A 24,147-nucleotide genomic window follows, 5' to 3' on the forward strand; every position below is an offset into this window, starting at 1 on the left:
AACTTCTTCATTCAGCAGGAGGATTGTTGGTTCAATTATGAGCATTGGATAAGAATAGATTGTGATAACTGAAGACAAGTGGGTACAAAAGCAAATGTGGTGAAGAAAGCTGATGGTGCCTGGCTATCAAAGGGTATAGCATCTGGGGTCTCGAAGGCTTAAAGGTAAACAAGCAGCCTTTAGCTTGGAAGCAACAAAGCCCAAATGGATGAAGCACACCAGCCTGTGTGTTCACAAAGTGTCAAATGGATCAGGCATCAAAGAACAAAAAGCAAAACAAAACATATCATTGTGAATGAGAGGGAGTGCGGATTGGGTGCCCAAGGCTCATCTGTAGGCAACTTTCCCGTAGTTCTTACATGCTTCCCCACCTCCCTCACTATCATGATCCCAATTCTACCTTACAAATCCGGCTGCAAAGGGGGATGTACACTGGTACAGCTAGGAATTGGAAACACAGGGAATCCAGGACGGATAGTCCCTTCAGGACCAGTAGAGAGAGTGGCGATATGGGAAGTGTGGAGGGTAGGTGGGGTAAAAAGGGGGAACTAATTACAAGAATCTACATATAACCTCCTCCCTGGAGGATGGACAACAAAAAAGTGGGTGAAGGGAGATGTCAGACAGTGCAAGATATGAAATCATAATAATATTTTATGACTTATCAAGGGTGAATGAGGGAGTGGGAACAGGAAGAGAAGGGCAAATGAGGAGCTGATCCCAAGGGACCAAGTAGAAAGTAAATATTTTGAGGATGATGATGGCAACAAATGTACAATTGTGCTTGACACACTGGATGAATGTATGTATCATGATAAGAGTTGTATGAGCCACCAATAAAATAATTTTAAAAGAATAGATAGTGAAGGTTGTATATATTTTTTAGGTCTGGTACTTTTAGATTAGAGTATGCTTAGATAATAGTATGGAGAGAGAATACACCCAGACATTAATTTTCTGTGTTTTGTTTCAAACCATTTTATTAGGAGCTAATCCAGACATCACACCATTCCGCAGTCATATCAAGCCATATCAAGCAGTGTTATACTATTGCTATCACAATCAGTTTCAAAATATTTTCTTCTTTCTTGAACTCCTTGATATCAGCCCTCCCTAACCACACCACCTCCCCAGCTGTACCCACCAGGAAGTCTTATTCTAGCTGTTGTCTCTATAGATTCTTCTATCCAGTGTTGCATACATCAAAAAACATAGAGAAACACCTAACAGAAAATCAAGAAGAGGAGGTCTCCCACTGGCAATAGAGGCCCTTACTTATAAAACTCAAGGGCCTTTAGTCAGTTCTGATTCATAACAGAGGAGAGTAGTAGAGAGTAGATGTGCCCCATTGGGATTCCCTCTCTGTAATATTTGCAGAAACAGAGGATCATAAATTTCTACTCCAGAGCCACTGGTGGGTGTCAACTGCTCATCATGTGTGCTGGGCTTTATCACCCCTGCACTACTAGGGCTCTTTTGTGTGTGTACACAGAACAATAAATTAGGAATTAATTCCCCATTTAAATTTAAATTAAATTTAAATTGGTTATTCTTCTTAGTATTTCTTGTATGAAAACTCCTACTAATAGTAATTGTGACAAGTTAAATTTAACAATAATGCCAGGAAAATATCAATCAGATGTCTGATACTTCCACAAAAAAAGGAATTATTAGAACATTATTTTGCTATATAATTTATTTATTCAGCTAAATAAAATTATTTTGCTAGATTTTGAATCTTTTAATTTTTGAGATTGGGATTGTAACCCTGGCTCTTTTTGAACTGCTGTTGCTTGGTATACCTTTCTCCAGCCTTTGATTCTCAGCCTCTTTTTGTCTGTGGTTTTGAGATGTGTCTTTTTAGGCAGCAGATTGATGGGTTGTGTTTTCTAAGCCTGTCTGCTAGCATGAGTCTTTTAATGCCTGAATTCTGTCCATTGATATTCAGGGTCATTATGTCCATCTTTAGACTCTCTGATGTCATCTTATACCTTTTGTGTTGGGTGTTTTCCTACCTTCCTTTCTTATCACTGAGTTGTGCGTGTGTGCGTGTGTGTGTGTGTGTGTGATGTGTGTGTGTGTGTGTGTGTGTGTTTCATTCTTAATTTCTTTCCACCCTTAAGACAATGCTATCTTGGGGGCTGCTTTCTCTTTGTTGTGCTCTGGGTCGGGTTGTTCTCTGTGGTAGTCCCTTATTTACGCTTAGTGAGTGCTGTTCTCTGCCCATGCTGGGTCGGCAATGTTATTTTGTAGGGATGGGTTTTTTCTATCATATTCTTTGAGTTCTTGCATGTCTTAGAAGACTCTTCTCCATCTATCTTGATAGATAATTTGATTGGGTAGAATATTCTTTGAATTGTGTTATTTTCCTTCAATTTTGGGAATATATTACTCCACTCTCTCCTCTTCTTCATCGTGTCCACTTATAGGTCTGAGAATATTTTTATTTGTGAACCTTTATATATGATTGCTTGATTTTCCCTAGCTGCTCTCAGGATTTTCTCCTATTCTTCACACCTGGGTAGTTTGACTATTATGTACCTTGGTGACTTCTTGGGATTCAGTCTAGCTGGTGTTCATTCTGCCTCCTGAATGGTTGCCTGGTTTTCATTCATTAAGCTGGGGAAGATTTCCTACAAGAATTCTCTCACAATTGTTGCAGATGTCTTTTTTGTTTTGTCTTCCTCTGTTAATCCAATTATTCTGTTGTCTTTCTTCTTCCTAACATCAAACATAGCTCTTGGGTTTTCTTCAGCTTCTTTGATGATTTTATTAGATGTTTGTTTGTGTTTGTTAAAGTTTGCTCGACTGTCATCTAGGTCATTGGCACTTGACTGTCCTCTAAGTCACTAGTTCTCTGCCTCCTCTAGTCCGTTGGCAAAATCTGTGAGTCTGCTACTGGTTTTTGTTAGCTTGTCCCTAAACACTTGTATTTCCGTTTGATGTATGGACTTTATCGCCTCTATCATTTAATCCTTTCTCTGTGTTGTTTCCCTCATATCTCGTATACTCCAAGCAGCATTCAATATTTTCTCCCTGTGGCAGTTCAATGTCTGTTTCTTCTATGCATGTTGTGAGGTTCAGGACATACTCTACATTGCCTTTTGTTTCTCTTGTTTCTTTGTTGAAGTTGTTGGGGCTGTTTGCATTGTGCTGTTTTAGAAGAGCCAGGTACCATTTTCCAGGGAGTCACAGAGGAATGACTTTCTTTGGGATATTCATAAGTGTGCTTCTTCAAACTGCCTGCAGCTAATTTCACTATGGAATTGGCCTACCACTTTATCCTCCTTTGGTTTCACTTTTTTCCTAGTCAACCAGTATTCTGTTATTTAGAGAGTAAGTAGAATTGTCCTCTCAGGGGATGCTGGTTGGTTGTTGTTGACCCATGAGGATGGTGCTATACTGGGTGATCTCAAAAGAAGCTGTGATAGTGTGACCCACAGCAACTTAGGGCTCCACAGAGGGCATGTGGGGGTGCCCAATGCAACGGATGTTTCAAAGAAGACAGATGGATTCCCCATTTTGGTATAGAACCCCATGAATGATGGGCAAATGTCCCTGGTGAGGTAGATTGCTGAGGAGTTTGGACCGAGGTAACCATATCAGCGTTAAACATTGGCAAGTGTTGGCCAACCTGTTTTAGGCTGTGTGAGGCACCATGGCAGGTGGGAGAAAGTTCCCTCAGTCAAGTGGGACCACAGAGGATGGATAGGCGCTCCCAGGCAGGATTTTCCAGGTGGGGTTAAGCACTGCAGAAGGACTGCAGGCATAATTTCCTAGATAGAAGATTGTCAGGATATCCCTGGTGGATGGTGGGCAGGTTTTTCCCAGCCTTGGGTTATGCTAAAAATTGTGGAGCACTTCCACTTGCCTGGAGGGCAGGCATAATTTCCCTAGGCTAAGGAGAGTGGTCTGAAATTTGATAGTGACATGTGAGAGAAAATGGAAGAAATAAAGAAAATAAAAACAAAACAAAAAACTAAAGCCACAGCAACTGTGGGGGGATATAGAGAAACTTCTTCCCTTACAAGGGAAACAAAAGTAACCATAGAGCTGATCTCTGACCGTGGAGCTGGAAGAGATAATCCCTTCCCAGAGGCAAGCTCTGGCTGTGTTGAGATAAAGCTCCTGCTCTGGCTCCAAATGATCCTGACCCCAGCCGAGATAGTACTGGGGCTAAAGCTAAACCCTAGCCGGCCTCCACTGTGGCAATCCCAAATGTCCCAGCCCCTCAAAACCTAGTGGATCTGTGCCTACTTTCTTTATGAAGCACCCCCTGCACCCCGGTAGTATGGAATTTCCCTCTGAGTAACTCTCCTGTGCTACGTTCTACGGAATCCCTCTGGTATGTGTTACTCAGTCACCACCTTCGCGGAAATGTCTTATTTCCTTGTTTCTATTATACCTATGGAAATAAGCTCAATGTTGTCAATGTGGGCTGCTGGACAATGGGTACAAACTAATTTATAGGCTGAGTAAGTCCAGATTCACAGGGAGTAAAAGGATTCACCTCAAACATTTTGTGTTTATCTTCAAATTGGCAGTAGTAAATCCTGTGTTTGCATAGATGTAAATAAAATGACCATTTGTTTATTTAGATAATTTTCTTTGATTTTTGCTTTCTATTTCTTTTCTTTCCTTGTATGAGAATTCTTCATGGCAGGCTATATGATAAGTTACATTCATATACCATAACTCCACCCATAGGCCTTTGAAGTGACCAACCTTGCACCACAGACGTGAACACGGGGAAATATTTGTCCTAAATTGATAATGGTCAATAGTGGAGAGTTAGAAGTTCGACCAAGGTTTCCTTCAGAGTTTTAACAATTACACCAGGCTTTCTAACTCTTTCTGTTTTGAACAGATTATATAATGCAGTTCCCAATATTTCTGACTCTTTATATGTAATCCCCTGTGTTATTCTCTTTTCTAGAATATGGGCAAGATTATGATTTGCTTCTACTCATTAGTATTCATCAAAGGTGATGGCAGCAAAGGGGATGGTATTTTACTTCTGTGCTTACATTATACATAATTAAAGGGTTTATCTTCTAAGGATACTCTCTTCTGACTTTGATGGAGAAAGCAGCTATGTTGACCAAGCCCATCACAATGTTGTCATTGAGTCAATTTTGACCCATAGAGACCCTATGCACAACAGAAAGAAACGCTTCCTGGTTCAGCACTAACATTATAATCATTCCTATTTTTGAACACATAGTTATTGCCAATGTATCAATCCATTTCATTGAGAATCTTCTTCTCTTTTTCTTACCCTCTACTCTACTAGGCATGATTTCCTTTACTAGGGATTGGTCTCTCCTGAAACCATTTTCCAAGTACATAAAACTAAATCTTGCCATCCTTGCATCTAAGGAGCACTCTGGCCATATTTTTCAAAGACATATTTTTTTGTCCTTTCCGTAGTCCATGCTATTTTCTATATTTTTCACCAGCATCACAATTCAAATACATAAATTCTTCTTCAGTCTTCATTTTTTAATGTATAACTTTCACATGCTTGTAAGGCAATAGAAAATACCATGGCTTTGTCCAGGGAAATGGTATTCATCAAAGTAAAACCCTTGCTTTTCAACATTCTAAAGAGATCTTGTGCAGCAAACTTACCCAGTGCAATGCATCTTTAGATATTTTGGCTGTTGCTTCTATGATCATTGATTATGGTTTCAAGCAAGAGATTTCCTGTCCATTATGTAGTAACTAAATGTGACCTTCTTTAACAGACAAGCTTGCAGTCAGCAAGAAACAGAGGCCTAATATAAACAGATTACAAGGAATAAAAATAAAAAATATTCCTTCTTACAACCAGTTGAAGTACGGATACACATTTTTTTTCCCTCTCAGCATCAAAAGAGATCCCAACTTCAATCAAAATACCATTGTAAGTGACAAGAAGTTTTTCTAGTCAATTTTAAGGGGGATTCTGATGGCATTTTTTCTAAGATGGCTTGGTTCATTCTTCTGACCAAGACCAAACCAAATCTACTACTTTTGAATTGAGATCGAATCATACTGACCCTATATGATAGAGTGAACCTTCCCAGTTGAGTATCAGAGGCAACAAAGCCTTAAGGGAGTGTGAGATATATCTTTCCCTATGGGACTACTGGTAGATCATACTGCTGACCTGGTAGATAACAGACAAACGCATAATCCATTACAACCCAAAGACTGACAGTGTATAGTCTATCCAAAGCTTATCAGTAAAATTGCAATTCAAATGCATCAATTTTCCATCTGTGCCCTTTTCATTGTCCAGCTTTTGCATGAATTTGAGGTGGTGAAAAACATGAATTGGTTCACCCTCAACTTAGCTATCAAAATTACATTTTTGCTTGAAAATATATATATTTAAACTTTTATTGTAAATTAAGTGATGATTTACAGAGAAAATCAATTTTGTGTTAAATAATGCATGTATGTTTTGTTTCCTGTCATGAATTGCATCTTCACAATGTACCGTCACATCTAATTGCTCCCCTTATTTTCTATTTCCAGCACTCCTTCTTTGATAATCATTCTGACCTTTGTCTTTGGGTAAATGCTTCCATTTTAACTTCAAATGTTTGATTATTCCAAGGAATGTGTGTGTGGGATAGCTGTTTGGTTCTTTAGGCAAAGAGGACAGTACCACCACTTTCCATGTCTCATGGCCTGTGAGAACTTGCTGATGGCTCAGTCGTGGGAGTTTATGAACCAAAGACTGGCCTCTCTCTGCCTGAGATAAATGGACCCAGGCCTCCTGCTGCCTAACTAAAGTTTCAGAAGGCAGGAGTCTGCAAACTGATCAGTTACTTCATGTTCCTAGCCTCATCTTTCCCTTCACTCTCTAAATAACTTGGAAGATGTGTAAACCTTGTAAACCTTAACATTGTGAACTGTTGGGGTCTTCCAGGAAGATGGTGACTAAGTAACACATATCAGCCCAGGAGTTACTAAGGGTGAAATTCAACACTGCTGGATTGCAGGAGGAGCATCATAAAGATAAGTAAACACAGATACACAAGATTTTGAGGGTCTGAGGGCTTTTGGCTTACCACAGTGGAGGCCGGTTAGGGCTTGACCTTATCCCCACCACTCTCTTGGCTTGAGCAGGGGCCATTTGTAGCCAGCGAGGGGATATACCTCAACACAGACGCAGTTTGCCGCTGTCTGAGGCAGGCATTAAACAATTGCAGCTCCACGGTCAGGGATTGGGACTCATCTATATTATTATTTTTGTTTCCCTCTCTTCTCTCTATCCTCCACAGTCTCTGTAGGCTTAGTCTCTTTTCCTCCTCTTTGTCTCCTCACTGTTCACACACCACTGCTGACCTCCAAACCACTCACCATATCCTAGGTCAATTACACCTGCCCCTCAACCAGTTAGGTGAGCTCCACCCTATAAAGCATAGCCTGAGTTTGCGAGAAGTCCAGCTGACCTCCACCTAGGCATATTCTGCACAACTTCTTATCAGGTAATTCCCCCCTCTGGGCCTGGCAGAGCTCCTCTTTTTCCTCTGTTGTCCCACATTACTGAGGTAACTTTCTCCCACCTACCTTAGTGCCTCACATGGCCTAAGGCAGCTCAGCCAGCACTCCCCAATGTTCCAAGATGCTGCAGGAAACTTTGCCCAACCTCGCCAGGGATCCAACTGACCAGGGAAATTCTGCCAACCATTCACGGTGTTCTCCACCAAAGCTGGCAATCAACCAGCCTTCTGAGGCATTCCACTTGAGAGTAAACCCATGGGAAGATAAAGTGGTAAGCTAATTCCATAGTAAAATTAGCTGTAGGCAGTTCGAAGAAGCATTCCTCTGAGTCTCACAGAGATCCAGTGCTCTTTGTCTCCCTGGAAAATGGCACCTGGATCCTCTAAAACAACGCAATGCAAATACCAATCAGCTCCAATGACCTCAGTGAAAAAACATGAGAAACAAAAGGCTGAAGATGCCCTGGACCAAAGATGTACATATAAGAAGCAATCATTTAACTGCCACAGAAAGAAATGTTATGAATGCTGCTTGGGGTCATACAGGATAGGAGGGAAATTACACAGAAAAAAGGATGAAATAATAGAGGACATAAAGTCCATACACCAAAGGAAAATACACGAGCTTAGGGAGGAGATAACAAAAACCAGTAGCAGACGCATAGACCTTGAGAATCAAGTGGAGGAAGCAAAGAACTGCTCCAGTGACTTGAAGGATAGCCAAGTAGATTTTAACAAACTCGAACAAAAATCTCTAATAAAATATTCAGAGAAGCTGAAGAAAACTTAAGAAGTATAATTGATACTATGAATAGGAACAACATCTGAATAATTGGATTACCAGAGAAGACACAACAAATAAGTCATCTGCAACAATTGTGAGAGAATTCTTGGAGGAAAATTTCCCCAGCTTGAATGAAAACCAGACAATCATTTAGGATGCTGAAAGAACACCAGCTACACAATCCCAAGAAGAAGTCACCAAGCCACATAATAGTCAAACTACCCAAATGAGAAGAATAGGAGAAATTCATGAGCAGCTAGGGAAAAATAAGCAATCACATTTAAAGGATCACAAATAATAATATGCTCAGACCTATCAGCAGCAACTATGAAGAAGTGGAGACAGTGGAGTAATATATTCCAAAAATTGAAGGAAAATAACACAAAGCCAAGAATACTCTACCCAGCCAAATTATCGATCAAGATAGATGGAAAAGTAAGAATCTTCCCAGACAAGGAAAAACTCAAGGAATATGTTAGAAGAGACCCAGCCCTGCAAAAGATCCTTGCTGACCCAGTATGGGCAGAAGAACAACACTCACCAAGCATAATTAAGAGACCGCCACATAGAACAACTTCATCCACAGGGCAACAAAGAGAAAACAGACCCCAAGATAGTATTGACTTAAGGATGAAAAGAAGTCAAGAATGATACACACATACACGCACAACACACTAACGAGAAAGTAAGGTAGAAAAACACTTAACACAAAAGGTATAAGATGACATCACAGAGTACAAAGACAATAACCCTGGATATAATAGCCCTGAATATTAATGAACTGAGCAGAGGCATTAAAAAACTGAGACTGGCAGACTGGCTTCGAAATACAACCCATCAATATACTGCCTACAGGAGACACATCTCAAGGCTACACACAAAAATAGGCTGAGAATCAATGGCTGGGGAAAGGCATACCAGGCAAACATCAATTCAAAATAAGCAGGGGTTGCAATCCTATGTCAGATAAAATTGACCCCAAAGTGCAAACCATAAAGAGAGATAAGGAGAAACACTATGTAATGCTCAAGGGAGTGGTAGACAAAGAACCACTAAGTATCATAAGCATATATTCCTCGAATGAGAGACCCACTGAATATGTAAACCAAACACTCCAAAAAATGGAAAAAGAAATCACAGCCTCAACAATTATAGTTGGTGACTTCAACACACTGTTCTCTGAGAAAGATAGATCACAGGGAAAGAAACTCAACAAGGAGGCTAGAGATCTAAATACTACAATTAGACAATTTGACCTGATAGATATTTACAGAGCTTTTCATCCAAATACAAAAAAAATCACATCCTTTTCAAGTCCACATGGCAGATATTCAAAGATAGACCACATGCTGGGTCATAATGTGAATCTACATAAATTGAAGCACATTGATATCATACAAACCCCTTTCTCTGACCCCTGTGCCATAAGGCTGGAAATCAACAAAAGGAAGACAAAGAAAACAAAAGCAAACAATTGGAGGATGAATAACAGTATATTGCAAAAGGAGTATGTACTGGCACAGATCAGAGATGAAATTAGGAAATTTCTAGAAAGCAACAAGAATGAGAACACAACATATAAAAATTTATGGGACACAGCAAAGTCAGGTATCAGCGGAAGTATCAGCAATACATGCTCACCTGAAAAATGAAGAGAGTCTCATGTGTGATATGCTGGCACATCATTTACAACAACTAAACAAAGTCAGCAGGACAATCCTACTAATAGCAAAAGAAAAGATATAATAAAAGTCAGAGCAGAGATTCAGGAGAGGGAAATTAAGAAAACATTGGAAAAATTAATGCTGCTAAAAGTTAGTTCTTTGAAAAGATAAACAGAGTTGACAGACCACTGGTAAACCTAACCAAAGAAAGGAGGGAGCAAATTTTAATAGCAAGGATGAAGGATGAAAGAGGAAACATTACAACAGACCTTAATGAAATCAAAAGAATAATTACACAGTAATATGAAGGATTGTACTCCAATGAATTCAACAACTTGGAAGACATGGACAAATTCTTGGAAATACAATCCATCCCTAGATTGTCCCTAAAGGCAGTCGAGAATCTCCACCGACCCATAGCAATAGAAGAAATAGACAAGGATATCAAAGGATTACCAACAAAATTATCTCCTGGACCAGATGGCTTCACTGGAGAATTCTACCATGAATTTAGGGAAGAACTAACTTCAATCCAACACAAACTCTTCCAGAACATAGAAAAAGACGGCAAACTCCAGAATGCCTTCTATGTAGCTAGTATAACTCTGATACAAAAACTGAGGAGGGATCCCACAAGAATTGAGAACTATAGAAAAATATTCCTAATGAACATCAATGCAAAATTCCTTAACTAAATACTGTCCAATAGAATACCAATAATATAAAACAAATAATTCACCATGACCAAGTGGGATTCATACCAGGTATGCAGGGAGTGTTCTACATATAAAAGACCATTAGTATCATTCGACACATTGCCATAAAAAACTATAAGAACCACATGATAATATTGATAGATGCAGAAAAATCATTCAGCAACATCCAACACCAATTCCAGTTTAAGACACTTGAGAAGATAGGAATGGAAGGAAAATTCCTCAACATAATACAAGCTATATATGAAAAACCAACAGCCAATGTGGTAGTCAATGGAGAAAAGACTAACACAATCCCACTGATAAAGGGGACAGGACAAGGATGTCCCTTGTCCCCACTCTTATTTAACATCATACTAGAGGTTATAGAATTCATCTGGGAAAGGAAGCGGTGAAACTATCATTATTAGTAGATGATACAATTTTGTATATGGAAAATCCCAAAAGCTCCACAAGGGGTGTACTGGAAACAATAGAGGAGTTTTGGAGAATGGCAGGATACAAGATCAACAAACCGAAGTCCATACACCCCAGATAAGAACACAGAAGATGAGATAAAAAATGTCATACCCTTCACAATAGCCAAGCACAAATTGAAATATCTAGGGATATACTTGACTAAAAGCACAAAAGATGTATATGAGGAAAACCAAAAGTGATCTCAACAAATGGAAGAATATCCTATGCTCATGGATTGCAAGGCTCAATATCGTAAAGATGTCAGTCTTCCTAAGTGACTATATAAGTTTAATGCAATCCCAATAAAATTACCCTTATCTTTCTTAAAAGAAATAGAAAAACTGATTAACAACTTCATATGGAGAGGGATGAAGGCCAGAATTAGCAGAGAACTCCTCAAGAAGGACATAATTGGAGGGCTTGCTTTACCTGACTTTAGCACATACTATATAGCCACAGTAGTCAAAACCACATGGTATTGGTATAATGACAGATACTCAGACCAATGGGAAAAAAACCTGAAAACCCAGAAATAAAATCATCAGCATACAGACAACTGATCTTTGATAAGGGCCCAAAAATATCCAACAGGAAGAAGATGGCCTCGTTAACAAGTGGAGCTGGAAAAAATGGATATCTACCCGCAGAAAAATTAAGCAAGACCCTTATCTCAATCCATGCACAAGAATAAACTCAAGGTGGATCACAGACCTCAAAGTAAAACCCCAACCAATAGGGCCATCAATGAGGGAATTGGGACCAACTTGAGAACTTTGGCACAGGGAATACATAAGCTATCAGAAATAGGAAAGGACACAAACACAGAGGAGGCACATATTGACAAGTAGGATATCCTGAAGATAAAATACCTGTGTACATCAAAAGAATTCACCAAGAAGGTAATGAGATTCCATGGACTGGGAATACATCTTTAGCAATGATGCATCAGATAAAGGCCTTATTACTAAAAACTATAATACTCTGCTACCTTCCAAAAAGAAGAAAAACACTTATTGCCCACTGAGGAAGTGGGCAAAGGACCTGAACAGAAATTTCACAGTGACAGAAATCTGAATGACAAATAAACATATGAAAAAATGTTCCCGATCTTTAGCCATAAGATAAATTCAAATTAAACCAGCAATGAGATACCACCTAACACCCTCAAAGAGAGCCTAATTCAAAAAAATCATAAAGCAACAATTGTTGGGGGCGCTGTGGGGATACAGAAACTCTCATCCACTGCTGGTGGACTTGTAGATATGCACAGCAACTATGGAAATCAATCTGGTGATATCTAAAAGAGATGGAAATTGAGCTACCATACGACCCAGCAATCTCCCTACTGGACATATACCCAGAAGAGGCAAGAAACAAACCATGGCCAGACATCTGTGCTTCAATGTTCATCATGACACAGTTCACATTGTAAGGAGTTGGAAGCAACTCAAATTTCCATCAACTGAGGAGTGGATTAAAAACTGTGGTACATACATACAATGGAGTACTTCACATTGCTAAAAAGCAGCAATGAACGTATGAAGCACATTGCCGCATGAGAAGAACTGGAGGAAATCGTGTTAAATGAAACAAGCCAAGGACAAAAGGACAAGTAAAACATGAGTCCACTGAAGTAAGCTTAAAAAAAAAATGCAAACGGTGCATATGGAAAAAGCTACTGGATACAAATATTCCTGGGGCAAGGACCAGGTATTATGGTAGGGGCCAGACCAAATCCAGGGATGCATATGGTAGCCAACTAAAGAGGAAGGCGGAGAGGAAAAAATAGAAAAGAAATGGATAGCAGGGGCACAGGCCACTAACCCACCCAAGGGGAGGGTATTATTTATATCTCCACAGGGAAAGAGGGATTAAACTTCAATCAGGTACTTCAAGATGTGAATACAACATCCAGGCATGGAGTAAGGGACGAGTGGAGAGGCTTGAGGGGCCAGCCCCAATCCCAACTATGTGGACAGGTGCCCCTCCCCCAAGAAGAATTTATTTCAGAGGAAAGTACTGAAGCTGCAGCTCAGGGAGAGGGACATGTCTGATCAGAGCTCATGGAAGCAAATGAATGGGGAGGAAGAGAGAGTGGAGTACGTCCAGGCCCACCAATCCTTGACGATGATATTCCCACTCAGAGCAGCCAATCCACAGAGAAGACCATATGGTTGGCCTCACTATGAGACATGGCATCCCTCACTGACCCATAATCCTATAGGGGACAACACTAGGGACACAGTGTGCGAATTGCACCTGATCTGATCCCACCACACTGAGAAAAAAAGCTACAGCATGCAACAGAACAGCAAGAGGAACAGGGCAACGAAGTCCCCAGGAATTCCAAAAGTATACTTTGGGGCTAGGGCTTGGCACCCCATCAGACTTGACTGGAAAACACGCCTAAAGGCCAAAAACAGTCCTTGAACTAACTACAGGCTTTCTTTTTTGTTGCTGTGTTGTGTTGTTTTGGGATTTTTTTGTCATTGGCTTTTTATTGTTGTTGTTTTGTTTTCTTTTGTTGCTTGGTTTTGCTCTGTCTTGTTTTTGTGCATCCTATTATCTCTGCAGGTCTGTCTAAATAAGATAGCCTGGATGAACAATCTGGAGGAGAAAACAAGGGGACTGATGGTTCTAGGGGAAGAGGGGAGAGTGGGAGGTATGGGGAAAGGAAGTGGTGTTAACAAACCCAGGGACAAGGGACCAACAAGTGATCCAAATCGGTGGTGAGGAGGATGTAGGAGGCCTGGTAGGACGTGATCAATGGTAATGTAACCAAGAGGAATTACTGAAACCCAAATGAAGGCTAAGCTTGGTAATGGGACAAGAGGAAAGTAAAAGAAAATAGAGAACGGAACTAAGAGACAAAGGGCACTTATAGAGGTCTAAATACAGGCATGTACATATGTACATATATTTATATATGAGGATGGGGAAATGGGTCTATATGCATATATTTATAGGTTTAGTATTAAGGTAGCAGATGGACATTGGGCCTCCACTCAAGTGCTCTCTTAGTGCAAGAACACTTTGTTCTATTAAACTGGCACTCATGATTCTCACCTTCCCTACACAATTGTTGAACACAAAGCTGGTGCATAAGCAACTGCGGTGAAGAAAGCTGATGGAGTCCGGCTATCAAAATATATAGCATCTAGGGTCTTAAAGACTTGAAGGTATACAAGTGTCCATCTAGCTCCATCTGGGGTCTTAAAGTCTTGAAGGTAAACTAGCAGTCATTTTGCTCAGAAGCAACAAAGCCCACATGGAAGAAGCATACCAGCCTGTGTGATCATAAGGTGTCAAAGGGATAAGGTATCAGGCATCAAAGAACAAAAAATCATATCATTGTGAATGAGGGGGAGTGCAGAGTGGGGACCCAAAGCCCATCTGTAGGCAACTAGACACCCCTTTCTAGAAGGGTCACGGGGAGGAGATGAGCCAGTCACGATGCAGTATAGCAATGATGAAACAGACAACTTTCCTCTAGTTCATAAATGTCCCCCACCCCCATCCTCACCACCACCACTATCATGATCCTAATTCTACCTTACAAATCTGGCTAGACTAGAGGATGTACACTGGTACAAATAGAAACTGGAAACACAGGGAATCCAGGACAGATGATCCCTTCAGGTCCAGTGGTGAGAGTGGCGATACCAGGAATGTGAGGGAGGGTGGGGTAGAAAGGAGGAGCAGATTACAGGGATTTACAAATAACCTCCTCCCTGGGGGATGGATAACAGAAAAGTGGATTAAGGGAGATGTCAGACACTGTAAGATATGACAAAATAATTATTTATAAATTATCAAGGATTCATGAGAGAGGGGGGAGCAGGGAGGGAGGAGGAAAATGAGGAGCTGATGAGAGGGGCTTATATGGAGAGCAAATGTTTTCAGAATGATGAGGGTAACGAATGTACAAATGTGCTTTATACAATTGATGTATGTATGGATTGTGATAAGAGTTGTATGAGCCCCAATAAAATGATTTTTTAAATTGTGAACTGTTCCTTTGTGTGTAAACCTATCACGTGTTGCAGGCTGTGTTCAGGAAAAGTATTTAAGCCTGCCCTTTGTAAAGATCAGGGCACTGGAGTATCTTTCTGCAGGGACCCCCACATCCTAACTTTTGTCTGTATCTTTTTCATATGAGTTTTCTCATTGCAGGCCATACCTTCTCAAACCCATATGACTTCTCAGATATGAGCCAGTCTGTACATTGCCTTACAAACATGCATCTACTGTAATTGTTTCTTTAATACTCATATATATTGTTTGACTGAAAGTTCAAGTTCACTTGATCTCATTTTTCTGGTATGTTTAACTTTGGATCAGTATTAGATTGCAGTCCCAGAGCTTGAAGAGTTTGATCCAGTACCAGGAACAGAGCAGTTCCTTTATACTTGTATACTCATATGGTTGTTGTCAGTGAAATTAATGAACAAAACAGTTTTATCCCTCTCCCCTCTCCCCACTTATGAAGACAACATGTTCAACTGTGTAGGCAGTTGTTGAATGAACACTGACAAATATGGCAGCTATGTGTTTCTGACTTGGCTCTGCTTTTCTCCGGGTTTACCTAGCACATTAGATTCTATCAAATATATGTGTCAAAAAACAAAGAATTTTTTTACTATTAATAATATTTATAGGTTGTCTACTAGAGATCTCTGAGTATAAGGGGCTGCTTTAGATTGTTATGACACAATTGTTTATAACTAATATTTAGGTAAGAAAACTAGCCAGAGAACAGTATCTTCTTGATTTCTACAAATAACTATAGACAGCGTGAGCCTAGTTACACATTTTATTGCTTTTTTGCGTTGGACACACACAGTTCTTCCAGCTTCAATCATCTATTTCCATGGATTTGGATAATTAAGCTTGCTTTAACTCATGTGAGAGCTTCAGAACCTCAAACCAAACAGTGCCATCGAGTCAATACGGACCATATAGGGCAGGGTAGAACTGCACCTTTGAGTTTCTGAGGCAGAAACTGTAGGAAATCTCTTCTTTTTCCTGCGGAGCTGCTAGCAGCTTTGAACTGCTTACCTTCTGATCACAACCCAAAGTGTAACCACTCCCCACCAGGGCTCCAGGGCTTGATAGCTTCAATATATAATTTATACATGGGGCCCAAATTGTATGTATTTAGTGTGTTTCTTTTGCTTGCCATACACTAATGAGATTATCAGATTATATCTAATTTGGTGTCCCACTATATCATCTTCTATCAGAAAGCTTGTATCAGCTTCATGGCACCAGAGCAACAGGCACATCTTATTCATTTCATTCATTCAGTAATTCATTTGTACAATTATTAATATTACTTGTAGTGTGCTGGCATTGGGGATAGAATAGTGAACTAAGTGGACATGCCTTTTCAGAATACACATTCTTTTGGGAGGAGCCATTTCAAAGTTTGTCATATTATCTTCTAGGAGAAGCAAGCATGGTTTAATTCCTTTTAAAATACCTTAATTGATACTAATTTTAGTTACATAAGAGCCCAAGTCCTAGATTCTTCCTTACTATTGGCTTTGATGGAGGAGTGCAGAATTAGGGTAACAGTTCAAATACAATGATTCTATTGAAAATATGTTCTTAATAAAAATTTAAAACCATATTGAAAATTAAAAAAACGTTTTCTAGTGACTTTACACCACATTTAAGAATATAATATATGGTCTGCAAGTTAAAGTCTCTTTGTCAAAAATATATCTATTCTGAAATTCATTCTTCTCAGACATAAAATAATTTTGGAGAAGAGAAATCAATTGTTTAAATAACCACGTCTGAAATTGTTAGCAATGTAACTAACTTGAAATTTTTGCAACAATTGACTACCTAGTTTTCCAAACATTTTTGGAATTAACTTCAATGTCATCACTCTTTGTCCACTGCACTCATCTATAGTTGAGAACTAGATTAACTTGTATATATTTGCATTGCTTTTTAAATTTTTTTTCAATCAAAGATAATTTTTAAAAGTTCAAGAAAGTAAAGAGAAACGCTACTAATCTCACAACTCAGGTAGCTGCTATTTACGTTTATATACATTTCTCAAGACTTTTTCTATTTTTTAATCAGAAATTGTCTTTATTTTTTGAATTAAAATTTTTTTTATTTCTTCTTTCATTAGTTTTTATGATGATAATTTTAAACACCCACAGACAGTATTTTCAAATATATATGATATTTAATGGCACATTATTTCACTTGGCTTCATATAAATAAATATTTAAATAATTTTTATGCATGTTTTAGAGAAAGAGAGAGGACTCTCAAGTGAACCCTTCCTTTTATGATCCATCTCATCTCTTAGCATCACAAAAGTTGGGCCTCTAAAATTCTTTAGTTCTGCATGTCCTCACAATTATGCTTCTTCCTTCTGGAGGGTTACTATCTCTGGGACAATTATTACCAAGATGGCTTTGTAATGACTCAAATAAGAGCCGGGAAGGCTTTCCTTATTTTTGTCAAGAACAAAGGGTGGTTGGGAGACCCTTGGCTCAGGGGCTTTTACCACAGAAACCATGAATGACCCTGTCCCGTATCTGTTTGGTCCTAACTCCATAGATAATAGGATTGAGCATGGGTGGTACCAAGAGATAGAGATTAGCCAACATGATGTGAACCACGTGGGGCACATGGCGGCCGAAGCGATGGGTGAGGAAAGTGAAGAGGGCTGGGATGTAAAATGCCAAGATAACACAGAAATGAGAGGCACATGTACCAAAAGCCTTAAGGCGGGCTTCCCCCGAGGGTAACCGCAGCACAGCTCTCAGGATCATGACATAGGATATACTTATCACAATCATATCAAATCCAACCACAGAGAAGGCCACGAAGAGTCCATACCCCCGATTTACTGTAGTGTCAGCACATACCAACTTCAGCACAGCCATGTGCTCACAGTAGGACTGGGGGATGACTGTGCTGAAGCAGAAGGGCATCCTGGAGATCATGATGCAGAAGGGACTTACCCACAACACCCCTCTTATCATCACAGCTGCCCCCAGTTTCCCCACTACAGATGACGTCAGGATAGTAGAGTGTCGGAGTGGGAAGCAAATAGCCACATAGCGGTCCAAGGCCATAGCCATGAGCACCCCAGACTCCACAGAAGAAAATGCATGGATGAAGAAGACCTGAATGAGGCAGGCGTGGTATTCAATCTCATGAGCATGAAACCAGAGTATGGCGAGCATTTTAGGTTGGGTGGAAGAGGAGAGGACCAGGTCAGTCATAGCCAGCATGGCCAGAAAGAGGTACATAGGTTCGTGGAGGGTAGGATCAGTTCGGATGACGTGAAGGACAATGATATTGCCAACTACAGCCACGGCATACATGACACAGAATGGAAAGGCAATCCAGAAATGGGAGTTCTCAAGCCCTGGGATTCCCAGCAAAATGAAGGACACTGGATGAGAAGAACTGTTCTCTGATGCCAACATCCTTGGATGGATAATTTGTTAACCATGGGAAAGGCAAAGGCGATTCTGCAGGTTATCATAATCGGCATAATCATTAATATTATTCACATGTCAGTTGGATAGGGCTAAAGAAGTTACACCAGTAGCAAAGGACTCCTTAAGCAATAAACATTGACTTAAAATATCTTGATAGATGTGGTCAACTTACTGGCTATCATTTTGATGCCATGATCATAACACAATGACATCCATTTCTCATATCAATGTTTGCTCCGTTGGCCAGTGAGTGACACTGTGAGCACCCTCCTGCACCTGTAGCTAGGAGGGTCTTACTGTGTGATCCAGGTGGTGACCACCACCTGCTTTAAAATTACTGTTATGACAGCTCACATGGTTCGTATCCAGCATCTTTTTACATTTGACTCTCAGTTGCCCTCGCTTGAAAGCTTTAGTCCTTACTTCCCCGATAGCAGAAACCTGTAGGTTTAGAAGAGAATCAATTTCAATCCCTCTTAACAAATGGCATTTTATGACAGACAAAAGTTTGACTCAACCAGATCCATTGAATCCTACAAAGAGTGTCAACTCCCAAATAGGCTTACCTGCCTCTGTTTAACCCTAGATTTTCCTATTATTATAATATTTCCTATTCACTTGTACATTATCAGAGAAATGGGACTCATAGTTTAGCAGTCTAACTCTAAAACAGGAACATTTTTAATTGCACCAAATTACCTGGATCATAGTTATAGGATTACTCAAAACATCAACTCTTATCTAGAGCATGGTGGAAAACAAGAAACATAACTTATCTGGGTTCTAGGGCTCTGTTTTTCCCTTTTTAATCCAGTCTGCTCTTCTTAACCAGTTTTATCTGTCCTGTGCTAGTCTTTCTCTGGACCTGTTTTTGTCTCTTTAAGTCCCCCTCACTTCATTGGCCCAATCCCAGAGGTTTGGTGGTACCTGGAATAGAACACTTAGACTATGTCCACTCCAGCACTGGCTGAAATGCCAGGTAAAGGTCACAGTTCCTCAGGGTGCGTAATAACTTCTTTATTAAGCCTGTAAGCCACAATGATCATCAATTGAACTTCACATTCAATGTTTCTGTACACTAAAATTTTTCTTACAATAAATTATATTCAGGACAGATGGCTACAGAAACTGAATGCTTCCACTGAGTGGGACCACCTCTCACCTGTGAAGTAGGAATAAGCCCAGAGATGGTATCCCTTCAGTTCTGTTGGTTTCCATCATTCCACCCAGTGGGTAGGAATAGTTGCATCCATCTGTTTAAGCCAGTTGATGAAGGCTGAAAAAGATAAAGTGAAATTGATTCAGGAAAGTTTATATTTTGTTATTTTGTTATTGTGTCTCTTGCCCTAACATACAGAACAATACCACGGGGAAAAAGGTCTGTCCACACCCTGGTCCTATTTGGAAAGATTATGAACAGAGACAGGTTGTTACCTTTCTAGAGTCTCCCTGGAGGGCACAGTGGCAACTGCAAGTTCTCTTCCCATCTCAGACTGAGTGATTTGACCTGAGCCGGCAGCACACAGGGGCTCTGGTCATGTGTCACAGGCATTGCTTGCTTTCCAGCTCCTTGCAGCCTCCATGACTCCTGCTGCTCTCAGGCAAAAGCAGAAATGGCTGAGCACAAGAAAAACTCACTCGGTGCTTTCTAGGAACCAGACGGGAGTCCTTACGTGGCTGAAAATGGATCCTGGCATGTTACCTTGGACAGCCACCCAATCTTGCAGGCTATTTAAAAGACTGCCTCAGGTCCTGCCCCCCACCCCACCACCACCTCACCCCTGCATTAGATTAGTTCTCTATTTCACACCCACAGGAGCTTCCTGGGAGACAGGAAAATAAAGATGGAAAAATTAACCCCTAACTTTCCTCTTTTCTAAGTATAACCAAATGCAAGGGATTAAATGTATGCGTGAGAAGGAATATTTTTGAGATTACTTAAATGAGTTCATTTATAGGCATACATTGTTTAGTTAGCGTGTTAATGTTTACAGTTGCGTGCATATTTTATGCAGTGTGACTGTGTAAGGATGTGCCTGCTACGTGGGTTGAGGTGTGTATCTATATATGTTTACAATGCTGTACATGATGTGTGTGTCTAATGAGATAGATCACTGTGACTTTGTGTACACACATATGTAAATTTGTTTAAGTGTGCCTATATGAAAAATTACCTGCATTTTTAAGCTAGTTGGTATCGAGTGAATTCCCACTCTTGGCAACCCGTGTGTGTAAGAGCAGATCTGTCCCCCATAGCGTTTTCCATGGTTGATTCTTTGAATGTAGAGCCTTAGGCCTTTCTTCTAAGGCACCCACTTTCAGTTAACAGCCCAGTCATTTGTAATCCCCAAAGATGTCTATCATAAATTATTAAAAACAGAGACTTCTATAATTTCCATTCATATTTTATATAATCTGCAATTTTATGAGTGCAACATCACTAATTTCACAGGTTTTCTGAAGGTATAAACCTAGCAACATATTTGCTAATGTGAGATTATATACGTTTATGAAGAAAAGTATGTTTGTACCGGAGTGTGGCACTTCTGTGTATACCAATGTGGCTTTGGCCCTTCTGGGTGAGTAAGTATTTGGAGAAGCAAAGAGCTTCCAGATGAACATCTTGGAACCCAAATATGTAATGCAAATATCTCTCTGTATTTAACATAATTTAACCTATGTGTTTCTTGTCCCCCACTTCATCTTTTCAGAATTTTAATAATTACATTGATCAATGACAAACAGACTGGATGGGGATGTCTCTTGAAAGGAATATGTGGTAGTTACATAATCTGTTGTCAACTTGAGATTTATGAGTGAAAGAGTTGAGTTTAGCCTGTCAATCAGGTTGCGCTTGATGGTCTCTTTTGGAGGCGCTAAGGAGATAAACAGCTCACTGGAGGCGAGATACACACTCACTTCTTGGGAGACATTGTAGATGACCAGACACATGGAGCTCTGCTAGTGCCCTGAGCTGGAGGAGCCACGTGGAGATGCCTACCACCTCTGAGATGCATAAAACGACACAGGATCCACAAGACATCCACCCACTGGCCTGTGATCTTACCATATTCAGCATCATTACATGTGTTTCATGAGTCTGAAGAGGGCTTTATAGATTGGTATTGGACATATGGGCTAATATCAGCCTTATGAACTTGATCTGGAATGGGTCTGGATGTGTTCTTAATGTACAATTACTCTGTATATAAAGCTCTTTCTTATACACATATGAGTATCTATGAATTTGTTGCTCTTATCTACCCAGTCTAACAACTCATTCTGGTCCTAGGATTCTGAGAATTCTTTCTTATTTGGGTGATTGTTAGTGACCGAAATGCTAATTTTTGCTATGTGGTTAGTCAACTGAGACATCCTGAGACAGACCTAGGAGAAGCTTATCACTCTGTTTTCTTGCTCATAGCCACCAATTAGACCACGTGATTATATTAAAACCTGAGTTAATGTAAAATATCTGAATGTGACCCCCAGGGTATAAATCCCAAATAATAGTATATAATCTCTATGTATTCTAATTTCAAATAATTCCTTCAGGGTATACATGTTAGAGAAGGTATATTTCGTCACTGTAGTTCTCCTTGCTGATGACACCCTCTAACAATTTCTCTCTTTTTCAATTCCTTGGCTTTAGCAAATTGGTTCCATTGCTCCAGGGCATGGGTCATCTTTAGTGATAACAATCCTGTCACTGTTATTTTTGAAACATTGTGAGGCTACCAGCAAATTCAGTAGTTTGAAACCATCCGCCACTCAACAGGAGAAAGACAAGGTTTTTACTTGCAAAAAGAGTTACATACAGTCTTGGAAAGCCAGAAGGGCAGTTCTACCCTCTCTTATAGGGTTGTGTAGAGTCAGAGCATGATGGCAGTGAGTTTTTGGCGAGACTCACTAGCGGTTTGTGCCTACCCCGGGGTGCCACAAATGCAAGGTCTGGTGACCTGCTCCCTTAATGATTACAGCCAAGAAGAGGTTCTCTAGCCTCTCCACTCTAACACCCGGGCTCAGTCGTTTCCTGACTGACCCTTCTTCAGACCTCTTCCTCATTGTGCTCGTACCTCTGGAGGATGCACTGAAATGTAGGCACCCAGCATACTGTTCTGCTCTCAATTGCCGTCTCCAGCAGAATGTTCAACAACTTCTGGGCAATATGCAGAGCCCGGTGAAGGTTAATTAGCATAAAATTGTCCTACCAACATGAGATTCCTATTTGGTAGGATTCCAAGATGGAGCGAAGAAGGATATTTGAAAAAATAAATTTGCTAAAACAAAAGGTGGAGGATGTTGGTATCAGAATCTTGGGTATCAGAATCTTTACCATATCTAGGTTTTTGATCTTTTGTTAACCTCTATCCCCACATGATCTCAGCCTGTCGTCCAAACGTACGGTCAGGACCTTGTCATGGTTCAGAGCTACCAGGTTTCTGAACTCTTGAGCTCTCAGGTTAACTACAGCAATCTGCTCTTCTTTGTTTCCTCCATGTTCTGCTAAACACCAAGTCTTTTAACTACGAAAAGTGATGGAGCTTCAAAAAAATGTGTGCAAAAGTGAAATTAAAATATAAAGGAATTTTTCCACACACTTTTTGGATCTCCCTCATAATTGTTTAAAATCTCTCCCTTTCTCTGTTTCCTGGAGTCATTTTCCAAAATAGGTAGTCCTCATGGATCATCATTTTAACAACAACAAAATATCAGCAATTATGCTTTCATCACAGTTACTTTTTGAAAGATCATTGTCTATTGATAGACCTGTACTAATAAACATGTACTGGTAAAATTTTATTATCTTTCCTTCCCATTTTTCTATGTCTCCAGGAAGCAGAACTCCCAAACATGAGATTGGAGATCAAATCTCCTTCGTTTTCCCTCCCCCATGGAAGCTGTTATATACAATGACTTTTGCTGACTTCACTCTTCCAACTCACCTAAGCCTGAGGCTTCCACCATCTTTTTGGACATCATACAGGGTTCTCTGTCTCTCATCTTCAAATAAGGAAATCAGGTAAATTTAGGGAAGGACAATGCATGCTCAGTGAGAATCCACTTCATGTTAATGGTTTGATCTGGTTGTAATGTATGCTGATGCTATCCCCATCTCTGATCTCAAGGAAAGTCTTCCTGGAATCAACATTGCCCTGAAGGTCCTACTGTTGTTATTGTGAGTGGCCATCTAGTCATTCCAGGACCCAGAGAGACCCCATTCACACAAGAGGCTCAGACTGTTGCGATGTTTTCATTATCTTGAACTAGATATTTTGGGGGAAGTAGGTTTCACAGACATTCATTCTTGTTCATCTTTGTCTGGAAATTCCCCTGAAACCTCTTCAGCATCATAACAAAACACAGACCTCCAAGCATAGATGGGGAGTTGCTGCACTTGAGATGCAATGCCTGCCAAACACACTAAGGCGTGTCTCGTGGACGGTGAGAAAACTCTACCAGTGTGAAGAACCTTTCAATGATGGTATTCATCACTGGAAAAATATACATATCATTTACATTATGCTGGTCATCAATATATTTCTATTC

At 40.1% G+C, this 24,147-nt stretch overlaps 1 protein-coding gene across 1 annotated transcript; it reads right to left on the reverse strand.

Annotated features, from left to right (window-relative positions):
* Window positions 1-17,637: 17,637 nt before the first annotated feature.
* On the reverse strand, window positions 17,638-18,582 carry LOC142446893 (olfactory receptor 52R1-like). Its single transcript, XM_075548628.1, has one exon. It carries the CDS (start codon window positions 18,580-18,582, stop codon window positions 17,638-17,640), a length of 945 nt encoding a protein of 314 aa, XP_075404743.1.
* Window positions 18,583-24,147: the final 5,565 nt, after the last annotated feature.

Source organism: Tenrec ecaudatus, chromosome 4 (genome assembly GCF_050624435.1).
Source record: "Tenrec ecaudatus isolate mTenEca1 chromosome 4, mTenEca1.hap1, whole genome shotgun sequence".
In the NCBI taxonomy this organism is placed as follows: domain Eukaryota; kingdom Metazoa; phylum Chordata; class Mammalia; order Afrosoricida; family Tenrecidae; genus Tenrec; species Tenrec ecaudatus.